Raw genomic sequence first — 12,189 nt, 5'->3', positions numbered from 1 at the left:
AACGTCTCTTAAGCTCACCAAGGATGCATTTATTTGATAAAAAATACAGTAAAAAGTAATATTCTGAAATATTACAATTTAAAACATCTGTTTTCTATTTTTTTTTTTTTTATATATTTTTAAAATGTATTCCTTTGATGGCAAAAGCTGATTTTTTTTAAGCAGCTATTACTCCAGTCTTCAGTGTCACATGATCCTTCAGAAATCATTATCATATGCTGATTTGGTTCTCAATAAGCATTTCTTAGTATTATCAAGGATGAAAACAGTTGTGGAAACTGATGTTGTTGTTTTTAGTTTTTTTTTAATGAATAGAAAATTCAAAAGAATTTGCAATAGAAATTATTTCTTTACTGTCACTTTTGATCAATTTAATGTGTTTGTGGTGAATACCAATATTAATCTTTTTTTTTTAGAAAGACCCTAAACTTTTGAAAGGTGGTGCGCGCGCACAATACAATATGACAGTAAACTATTATGCTGTATCTCTATTTTTTGGAAAGGCTAGCTTGCTAGAGTAAAAGCTATAATATTTTGACAGCTTAGCTCATGTCATACTGCCAAAAAAAGTTATGTTAACATAGCTACTTATGTTAGCTACTCTTCAGTGCACTGCAGGAATGACAATATAGTGTTTAGGATGAGCTCTGTCGCTAGTTTCCACTCAAAAAGGTAATTAAACTGTTCACACAAACTCTTACTCCACTGCTACCGTCTGAACAGACAGTAAGCATGTAGGGGCCTGTCTACTGAAAAGTGAAGAGCGCTGATTTTCACACACATGGCGCGGTGGAGTGCGCATAACAGACGTTAGTAGCACAGTGGCTAGTTCTGTGGGCTCTTCAACAGCACAAGCCTTTAACAGATTGGGTCTTTCTCTCGAGAAGTGCACTTCACTTGACAGAGGTTTTACGTTTTACTGCCGAGCTATAAATCTGTCGCGCTTCGGGCTGTGTAAATAAGACAGTGGTTTGTTTTTACCTGACACATCTGAGCAGAGAAAGTAAGAAAGGCAGATGGGTAACCTCACAATGAATGGTACAGCGTTGAGAAGAAAACCTCCTGGATTCCATTCTGAGGGCCTCAAGCTTACGGGCTTTGAAGTACATGTCAAATGCACAGGAAGATATGAGACGTGAAATAGAGAGTGAAAAGTGAGGACTGAGAGGTAAAGAATGAAATAAGTGTGTAAAATGTGATGAAAAATGTGAGAGAAGACCAGCTGACATCATGGTGAATTGGGTGTGAATCTAGGAGAGAAAGGAGGAGTGGGGAATGTTGTACCTGTCTCCAATGAAAGCAAGTGGGAAAAAAATAAGAGGAAGAAAGTATCTCCAGGCATGGGCTGCTTTCATTGCCCTTGGCTTTTATGTGTATAGTGTGTGTAAAGACCTTGACCACTGCCACTGACCAGCTTGTGTACGTCCATGTCTCTGACTGGGTGGTCTGGTAACCTTGCTTGATGAAGCACCACATACCACACAAACCAACAGCCCTCTCACACACGCACACAAAGGCACACTCATTCTTCTGCTGCATCTTTCCCCCTTCTTTCTTCGCATTTACATCACATTTATTTATGGCACTCTTGTAAGCAATCTTTTTATTCTCCCTCTCCCATTTTGTTTCATTTCATATAATTGCTTGACGGAGGGGGGAAAAAGTGCAATCCACTTTGTGGCGAGAAAACGGATTTGGGTGACCACAGTGTGTACTTTGCAACTAATCCAATTCAATTATTTTAAGCAAAAAGCAAACTTTCAATGAGCCTATTCTTGAAGCACACTTATAAAGAGAGACCTTCAAAAGATCACTCAAACTGACTTGAAGCAAGCAGCAAATATTTGCAAAAGGCAAGGTTTGTGCAATTTACGTGTCAACGCAGTATGTTTACAGGATTGTCGGCCGCAACGGAGTTCAAGCAAATGAACGCAAAGTGATTTTTCCAATATTGGACAATGGGAAACGGGGCTAACAGTAGCGCCTGTGCTGTTTTTCCAAAGCCGCTGCCACGTCACCGCACTGGGATGGTGTAATTTCAGAGGCATTTATCACTGGCTTTCATGTCTCAAACCCTTAGGGCACTTTTCCACAAAACATGCAAACAGGCACCACTTGGTGTCATTAAGCTTTCTCTCATTTCAGTTTTTTTTCCTCTTCCTTCATTAATTAGGGAGTGATAATTATTCTACCCATCTATAGCCCCTTCCGAATTAACATTGGCCAATTATCCTGATTGGTGACAGTTGTAACGTGATTGATGACAGTTTTAAAAACAAAGTAACGGTTTTTGACAGAAGCGCATAAGAGGAGATGAAGACGTGAAAGTCAAGCACTGACCTGGATCTGCTGCTGGAGGAGATTGATTTTGTGCTGTTGCTGCAGAAGTTGCTGCTGTTGTCTGGCAATCTGCGAAAGCAAAGTGATTCATTTAGCTGAACGCCGTCAGAAACCTTTAACCCTGGCCTAAAACATTAAAGGATGTACGTTATCATAGTCTATGAGAGAGCAACTGGATTTATTGTACCATGTATTTATGCAGACAGATAATATATGCAATCAGAGCTTGTGGGTAACATCTCTCGTTCACCAATTGACCCTAATGACTGTAATCAGAGGCCTGCTAATGTTTATTATACCCAGCTCCAGGCCTGGCCGGGGCGATGCGCCACAGGGTGAAAGACTGGCATGTTTATGCAACCTAGGAGTGGCCGGGTCTGCCCAAGGGTGGGCTCTCGACGTTAAGCGCATTGCATCCTCCCTTTCTCTCCATCTCCCCAAGCCCCTGCAGACTCCCCCGTTCCTCCTCCTCAGTTAGCCTGACAGCCTAGGTTTAAGTGTCATTTAATTTTCATTTTCAAATATAATTACAAAGTGTTCACTGTAAGATATCACCCGTCTGCAAATGTGTCAGGATTAATTTGTGCTGGCTTCTTCACTAGTGTCAACAGTTAATTACTGTGTCGTGTCTGGATGGCTAAATGACATCCTAACTTTAGGCTCCCCCTACCTCCCTCCCCCTCCCTTTCTCTCTAGCTCTTTTCTATCCTCTCCCTCCATTTTGTTTGTCATTAATGGAAAGGGATGCATTCTTGAACATTTGCGAAACTGTAAATTCCTGCAATAACCGTTTATTAAAATCAGCTGAGCATACAATGAAGATACAATCCTCATAAAGTTGGATATTAATGTGGAGAGTCGGGTGACATTAATAGGACGAATTCAGAAATTAGCGTATCCGCTTCAGGTAAACGCAGACCACATTAACATGCACCTATTCATCTGCATAATAAATTGACAGCAATTATATGGTTTCACCATAAAAAAAAAACTGTGAAGATGGAGATGCATCTTGCGCGACATTAACGGAGCTCATGAGCTGCTGATGCCTTCAGTGCGCCTCATTTGACTGAGCTACACATGCTTCTCATGCAAAGTTTGAATTAATAGTGATCAATTTCCCTACCAATTTACGTGCTTCCATATTTTATCAATTATTTACAATAACCATTACTTTGTGCATCCATCCTCACAACCACAGAGCCCGATTTATCAAGGAAAAATCGGAAACATCAAGCCATAAACTAAATCAAAATAGTAAATTGCTAAATAGAAGGACTCATTACCAATTTAAAAGCAAATAAGAGTAATTTTGTTTTAAATGCTTTTTCTGATAAATGAGGCTGTAAAATAAGAATATGTGATGCATGGCTGATAATATCTTCACTAGATAGCTTTAAACAAAACAACTGGGTTTATAGGACATATACATTATGAAGACATATACATTCCTTTTAAATAATGATTGTGAATTTTAACTGAATTGGCAACATCCCACGTGAAGTTGAATTTAAATGACAGGAAGAGGAATTTACTGAATTGAATTGAAATTCAAAACAGTTAATGGATTCTGGAAAATGAAGTTCTCCCACACTGGTTCACTAACATTAATTAAAATGTTAAATTAAAAGTGAATTAAATATGATGATATATACAAACTAAGGACAAATTCCAAAGGGTAAAACATTAAAACAATTACAATTTTTGTTAAAACCTGCAGTTTCAAATTTCTTTGATTTTCAAATTATTTCCAATTTACTTCCATACAGTACATTCCAAATTAAAATTTTAATTCTACATCTTGTTTGCTATCGAAATTCAGATTCAGGAACAGACTTTAATTCTGATTTATTGAATTCTGACTTTTGACTTCTGAATGGCGCTCCACCCTGGTTTGCACATTCTCACCTGCTCTTGCTGTTGGCGTGCTAGCTCCATTTGCTGACGTTGTTTCTCCATCTGCGAGGCGGCCAGTTTCTTCTGCTCATCATGGGCAGCCAGGAGCTGCTCTCGCAGGCTGATGAGCTGTGTGATCATGGTGGAGAGCTGTCGCTCCTTCTCTGCAAGACTTTCTGGAGTACCTGCGACAGAACACATGCAGTCAAACAAAAGAAACCAAAGGCAAGAACAGAAACAAAGTCTTCTCCCCATGACCCTGTACACTCTCACAGCAGTGAAAAGAAAACGTTTACATCTCATGTTACAACAGCCAGATGTCCCTCACCTCTTAAATATAGTCTCTATATGAATGCAAAGGTCAGTTATCCTAGAGACAGAACAGCAAACAAAGCAAGTGCTGCAAAACAGATCCTTGTTAATTGATCTGCACATCAGAGATATAAAAAGCTCCCACAATCGAGACGCTCATGGGATCAGCAAGTTCTCTCTCTCTTGAGAGGGCAGGACAGAGCCAGCAAATGCTGAGCATCCGAACGGATACAGTACGTATCAGTCAAGAGAATTCCTGAAGACCACAGAAGGCGGTCCAGGAGGGAAACTCTAGCTCCTTCAAAGCCGAGAATGGTATCATCCAAACAGCCCAAGTATAACAACGGAAAGGATTCAATAAAAGTGCGAAGGTCGCGAGTCCCTCACTCTCTCTCTTTCCACTTCTGGTGATCGCGGCTTCTCTGAGAGATGGTGAGGAATGGAATTGTTCCTATTAAATAAGAGGAGCTGTCACAAAACGGGTGAAGGTGGCAGATTAGTGACAGACAATACAGGGCAAGTGTGTGTGCGTACTGGCGACAGTCTCATGACTGGAGGCGCTGCCATGTAATGACTGCTCTCAATTCTCATTAAGGGAGGAGTAGACACAAACACCTTGGAGCTGACATGCCTCTCTCAAACAGGGTCACCGTCACCTCTGTATTCTCTCATTATCTCTCTTGTGTCTCTACCCAAAGCATAATCACACCAGAAAATGTGCATGCCTCCTGCACGTCCTCCCATGAGGCTGCGCTGTACCTTAAGCTAATCAATGCTAAGTGATCCTGCCTCCGGACAGTAGGCTAACCTGCTGCTGCATGAGAACAGTACGATTGGCTTGGCTAGCAGCCAGCTCAGTGTTAAATTCTTTCCTGGGTGTCTTCCTGTGCTCCCCTGGCCACATCTGTCTTGAGTTTCTCTGAAGCGGCTCCCTGGGGCCCGCTCTAGTTCAACTATTTTAATTTGACTAAACACCTGATTTATTTTATGTCTCTGATGAGGAAGGCCGTTTGTCTTAATAGGGCCTGTCAACCTCCAGCCCCCATTCAGAGCAATTTACTGGCCGGGCCTGCACGGCAGCAATAAAGGAGAGAGGCTGCAATTCTCTATTTACCCTCTCTCTCAAAAAAGATACCTGAAAAGCGCCCATTTACTGCTACTGCATGTGGTTTCCTTGGGTCTGAATTGACTTTTTATTCAGCAGACTACACTTGTTGTGAATGGCTTATCTGTAAAATTGATACATTTGCTACCGATTTTATTAACCTTTGGCTTGAGCTATGAACGGCCGTATTTAGTGGCTGCTGCTGTCGGGACTGACATCTGCCCCCGTGCACGCTCAGAAAGAGAAGGGGAGAGAGAGAGTCAGAAGGAGGTGGGGGCGGCAGAGCATCTCTCAGTGGACGAAGGGAAAGACACTTCACCAAGTCAGAAGGGCTGTTGGATGTCAAATAGCATAACTTGCCCCTCCTCCCAACAGAGAATCTCAGGGGCCTCTGGGGGAGGACAGGACTCATATCCTACTGAGGGGCAAACATCTGGACTCAATTCTGCCCACTCAGGAGCTCTCTGGACAACCCTCCAACTCAATCACACATTTCAATCACACAATCCGCTGCACTCGGTAATGAAATACAACAGTCAGGACTACACTTCCATAAGGATACATTCCGTAATTATCATTTTTCAAACATACACATATATATATATATATAGATATATATATATATAGAGAGAGAGAGAGAGAGAGAGAGAGAGAGCGAGAGGGGTAACGATTGCATGCGTGTTACAGTAGCCAAGTTTTACAGAGAGGCCGCAGATTGTGGAGGACCCAGCACAGGTTCTGTGTATGCAGAGTGCTGGTCTGCACAAACACAAGTAGCATACTAACAGAGGCTCCATTGTTTCGTCTCCGGCTCGATTGTCCAGAGCTCACCCCTAACACCCCACCCCGCTACCAAAATGTCTTCCTGCTTCTCTCTCACCCCTGTTTTTCCCTCCTCATATTTCTGCCCTGTTCTGGTCCTACCTCATTGTTTTCTGACTAAAACAGACGACAACTCAGTGGATAATGGAAAGTTGAATGTCTTGAAAGATGTGCACTTGAATAGCAAAAAATAGGCTAATATTTAACAATATTATACATGGTATTGTGTAAAAAATAAAATATAGCTATTACATAATCTAACATAAATAATAATACTGCTAAATAGTAACAGTCTAGTATGTATGTATATACTGTATGTATATAAACACAAATAAAGCATGAATAAATACTAGGCTATATAAATACATTTAAAAAATAAAAGTTATTAAAATTATTAATACATTCAATATATTGCATATTAAAAATAAACAAATATTACTATAAAATAATGTGATAAAACACATTCTAAATCTCATAATTGAGATATATCAATACAAATGAATAAATTAATTTGCTTGTATGGATAAAACTCAATTGTGAGAATTACATGAGAACTGTGCACATTTTGGTACTCCTGTTTTGGTATAGAAAATCCTGTTCTTTCTGCATTGAATTATAGATTTCTTTTAAAAGCAGATAAAACTTTTATTGGCAGGGGAGCATGGGGGGAGCTCGCTCTGTATCTGTCTGCAGAGTGCTGACAAAGAGAGCAGTGGTGCATATTGCATTGCTCTTAACGGCAGTGAGTCTGGCTGCTCTTGTAAAGGTGTCTCCTTGCATTGTCGTTCTGGCTTGACAGGGTCTGGCCAGGAGATTTTAAATAATGAGAGAAGGTTAGGTTTGTCTAATTCATCAACGAGGACATAAGATTCCACTCAGGACCTTTGGCTGAGGGGGAAAAAGAAAGAATGGACAAGAATATGCAAGAGAGGCGACATCAACAGAACATTTACCTTCCTCTCCCTTCACTGTCACAAACCAGATTGGATGGCATTTCCAACAATGTCCAACTCGAATACCGGAGAGAAACAACTGCGACTGCAGTGAATGAGCGAGAGAGGGAGCTGTCAAAGAGAGGGGCCACCAGATAAAAGACACTTTGTAGGGGTGCGATTTGTTCTGTCCAACAGCCATTCTGCCACCCCAGGCCAACCCCACCCCCCTTCCCCTCTAATCAAGCAGTCCCTAATTTGAGTTCCAAGTCCAGCACCAAGGGAAGAGAGGGCAGCTTGTTACTTTGAAGAGTCCCAAGTGAATAAGAGAGATAAAAGATCCAGGCACACACTAGGAAGAAAGAGGAGGAAAAAAAGAAAGGGGGCGAAAGAGGGAAAAACTCTCTATTCTCTTCTCTTCCTTTGGATGGGACAGCTGAACCATTATGACTAAATTTGAATGACTTTTTTTCCCCCCTAATGTCCGAATACTGGAATTTCTTTGTCTCTCCATCAGTTGGCTTTTGTGGATACTCCCATATGCTGCGAGCCCATCCTAAGTAAATTAAGAGGGCTCTAAAAGCAGCGATTGTGCCCGGGCCGGGCCCGGACGTGGGCTGTGCATAGCTGGCGTGCCTGACATGGCTGGCAGCTAAGGGGCTGTGAAAAGGTATGTTCTCTCATCTGAACCAATAATAATAAAATAAAACAATTATTTTTAGCCCAGCAATACATACACACAAGGACTGTGATTTATGGTCCCCATATGGACTCAAGGTTCTTTTATGTGAAGAATCTCTGTCTCTATTGTCAATGTCAATACCAAATAAGAGAGTTGAAGTCAAGTATTCTTGAAGTCTTGTCTTGAAGTCAAGTCAAATATATTTGATTGTTTTGTCAGTGACGGTTAAATCACTATTAAGACTGCAGAACCTTGTTGCATCTAAAGACAAGACCCAATGGTAAACATGCAAATAAATACAACAACTGCATAAAAGCACAAACAATTAAACAACAACTGATACCTAAAAGAAAAGTTGAATAAAAAAATACTCATATAATACTATATTACAATAAATCATTTATATAATATTAATTCATCTTAATAATTACATAATTTATAAAATATAAACTGAAATTAAAATAATAATATGTAAAATATAATATACACAAATATATAATATGATATTTTTAATGATAATGATAATTACATTTAAACAAACATTTAAAATTATAATCACATTTGTGCTGTTGAATGACAAGCAGCATATTGACTTATATGGCATTAAAAAAATGTTTGTTTTTTTACTTTCTCCTGAATTGAGACAGTATGATGACCAACAGCTGTTTTACCTAGCCTTCTGCCCCATGCGAGGATTGAAACCCTGCTGATCCTGCCAATAAAACTTCATTAACTAGCATGCACCAGGACCTGCTAGCACATGTAAGCATATGGCAGCCCAAATCATCAACTCAAAAAACCTTTCAATGCTGCATTAAAATTTTGCATAATGCAAATTTACAGCTCTTGTCCAGGCTATAAAAAAAGGGCGAACGCCTTGTCCTCAATATATACTAGTGCCAAACGAGATACAGTACTGTGAGCATTTAAATGTGATTAGCTGTGCATTTTAGCATGTATGGCCAAGCCTGCACAGAAGCTTAGCAACCAAAACACAGTATTTAAATCTGTTCTGGATAATTCTACATCATTTCATTTACATACTGTATGTGTGAAAGCAGAATATGAATACTACTCTGAGTATTTAAAATAAATGCACTCCATTACATCTTACTACACATTTGTATTTTTTCCCATCCCATCTCGAAAACACTAGATTGACACCAAAAGTCAACAGAGTGGCTCTTAAACAGAGACACACTTCATGTTCTTGACGTTCATGGGGCACTTTAATGCAGACTAATAATCTAATGACGACAGCAGCGATGCTCACGAGTGTAATTAAGATAATGCAAGAGCCCCGCTCTTCTCCCAGCATCCTCAGCATCACACAAACCTCTTCATTAAAGAGTCCAACTGAAATAACAGCTCAACCTGACCACATAACACACACACACACACAGACAGACGTGGGACAGAGAGCTCCTGGTGTGCATTTTAATGTTTCTCCTATCAGAGTTTATCGACGCCGAGGTCACCGCTGAGAATGAAACTGTCCTTGAACACACACGTTTAAAATCGCCCATTCATCACTCACTTAGATGCCTTGACCTCTCCCTGTTTTATTATTATCATCATTAGAGAGAATAAAAAACCTTGATTAAACCTAACAACCATTCAAGGCCTAGCTTGTTCTCTGTGCTTGTGTGCCTGTGCATAAAGATTTCATTAGTAGCAATGTACATCCCCTTAGGACCCCGGGGCTTGGGGAGGAGTGGAGACAGAGTCCAGGAGACTCTACTGTAGTCGGAAATCCAGCGTGACATGCGCTAAAGCGACCCGGGCATGGCCCTGCCAGCTCTTAAACAGCATTACACGGCCGTGAGCAGAACATTAGCTCTGCGACCCGTCCTCTGATAAACATTAGCTCTCCCAACACTGCAGTACACAGAATTAAACCTGTGTTTGCTAGTGGCACACGTCACGCAAAGATGTTTCTAATTTGTGAATAATTGCATTATTGGGTTTAACCACCTCTGAGCAACTGTAGCTAGAGCTTGTAACAGTGTAGGACATTGTGAATGTTCCTAATAAATGAAAATATTTGCCTAGCAGGAAAGCTTAAATGCATGCCCTGTGGTTTAGTGTTCAGAGAAGTGATTTTCCTCAGGTCTGAACCATGTGTGTGTGTGTGTGTGTCGGGCTTCTTCGATGGCTGTCTTCCCCTCAACGCGCTCCTGTTCACAAGCACTTTCAATAACACCATGCGAGGAGAGGCAGCAAACAAGGTGTGCCATTCTACAGCCAAACACCACAAGCTAAATTCCTCAATTCATTAGGAAAGAAACGGAGCACAGCTCTCCCCGCATTCATCTTGCAAATGTGGCCCAAAGAATAATAATTTACAGTGGCTCATATTTCACTTGGGTACATAAGGGCAAACAGTTTGACTATTGAGGCGTTAGGGAGAGAAAAATGCAGAGCGTGCCACTAGAGGATGGGGGAGATGAAGGAATATTTCAGATGCTGTGATGGGGGGAGAAGGTTTCCTCTCCCTCGGTCAGAAACAATGCCTAAAACGGTTTCAAATCTGGTACAGATCAACTGTCAGTAAGCAGACAGAAATTTGCTTTGTTTTTTCTCACTTCAAAAGATGCTCAATTATGTCAGTAATTGACTTGAACTAAAAATGTGCACCGATTAAACTATTTTATTACAATCAATCTCATATTTGTTTTGTATTTTTAAAAGTTCACTCAATATTTAATACAATTCTCTGTCCTATTCTACCCCCACTATCTTGTTTCAAATCGCAGAAACTTAAGTCAGTTGTAATTTTATTTTACAATAAATTTCTTAAAGTGCAATACAATATACCAAACTCAACACAAATCTACAATAATTAAATTACATAAAATGTGTATTAATGAATATTAATATTTAGAATTAATATTATTATAAGAAATATATAAAGCATATTATTAATATCCATTTATATACATTATATCCATTCATATTATATATATAATATGACACATATAAATAAAATATATAAATGAATACAAACAATTAATATAAAATAATTTCTATCTGAGGATGTTTTTTTAAATCCCACGAAACTGAATGAAACAGTAAAATTAATAAAATTTAATTTTTTTTAATAAAATTATTATTATTATTTTTCCTTACTATCTAATGTATAATTATTTTGTGTTTTATACCATATTTTTTAAATGGAATAGCAATGCATTAAAAAGTGCATCGCAATGATAAAAAAGATATTCATGTTTATCCCTGAGTGTCACATCACATACTGTATCTACACTAGCATGGGTTCCCTGCCTTTATTGGAGCCATTAAGAATAAAGCTGACGTTAAATTGAATAATCATGTTTTAAAAGTAAATCCAGCTGCTGGAACAATCGGCGCTCTGTACCCTCACAGTCCGCTCTCTGTCCAAGAGCGGCTAAGCCAGGTAAGAGTCACATCGAAATCACCCTCAGCCCTGCCGCTCTCTTAAAAAGCTTCTACTTATCTGCCAGCCACAGGACTTTCTCTTCACAACCATGTAGACGACACTCAGAAATTGATTAGGTAAAGAGCGAGGGACCCCTTTTTTCACATAGCAGCTATAGTCACCACTTTCACGCGGTCACACAATGCTGAGATTTCTGATTTTCTGTCCTTTTTTTGGGGGTTTCAGTTTGGATACTCTGATCTTCCGAGTACATTCTGACTTCCAGTTGTTTCGTCGCATTTTTTAAACAGTCAGGGACATCTGAATGTTCAAGGCGAAAGAAACAAAACGGCTCATCGGCAGAAGAGCAGAGCTCCGGTTGACTAATGAAATCCATTAAAAAGACAAAGACAAATTAAAATTCCACTAGAACATTTCCTGGAACACATCAAATAATGAACCTGGGGTGCAGGGGTGCCAATGTCTTTAATTGTATGAAAAATTAAATGTAGCTGAAGTGAATCAAAGCTTCTAATACAATGTCTTAATTGCACCAGCAGCACATCTTTGCATTAAATTTGGTCATTAAAACTCTCTGGCATATATCTGATGTGTTACTCTGTATTTGTTCATATATCTCTCCCTCTCTCTCTCTAACAATCAAACAGGCAGTGCTGTGGTTTGGACGTCCTCCAGACATCCT

At 39.7% G+C, this 12,189-nt stretch overlaps 1 protein-coding gene across 26 annotated transcripts in view; it reads right to left on the bottom strand.

Annotated features, from left to right (window-relative positions):
• Positions 1 to 12,189, bottom strand: part of sox6 (SRY-box transcription factor 6) — a 147,454-nt gene that overhangs the window by 56,819 nt on the left and 78,446 nt on the right. For all 26 annotated transcript variants that reach the window (XM_084404590.1, XM_084404583.1, XM_084404586.1 and 23 more), the window contains 2 exons: positions 4,249 to 4,421; positions 2,341 to 2,409 (listed from right to left, as the gene is read on the bottom strand). In XM_084404590.1, coding sequence (XP_084260716.1) covers positions 2,341 to 2,409; positions 4,249 to 4,421 — 242 coding nt within the window. The remainder of the gene's footprint in view (positions 1 to 2,340; positions 2,410 to 4,248; positions 4,422 to 12,189) is intronic.

The sequence above is a fragment of the Rutilus rutilus genome (assembly GCF_951802725.1).
Source record: "Rutilus rutilus genome assembly, chromosome: 3".
Classification (NCBI taxonomy): Eukaryota; Metazoa; Chordata; class Actinopteri; order Cypriniformes; family Leuciscidae; genus Rutilus; species Rutilus rutilus.
Note: the sequence above shows the minus strand (reverse complement) of the source record. Positions and strands in the feature narration are given on the sequence as shown.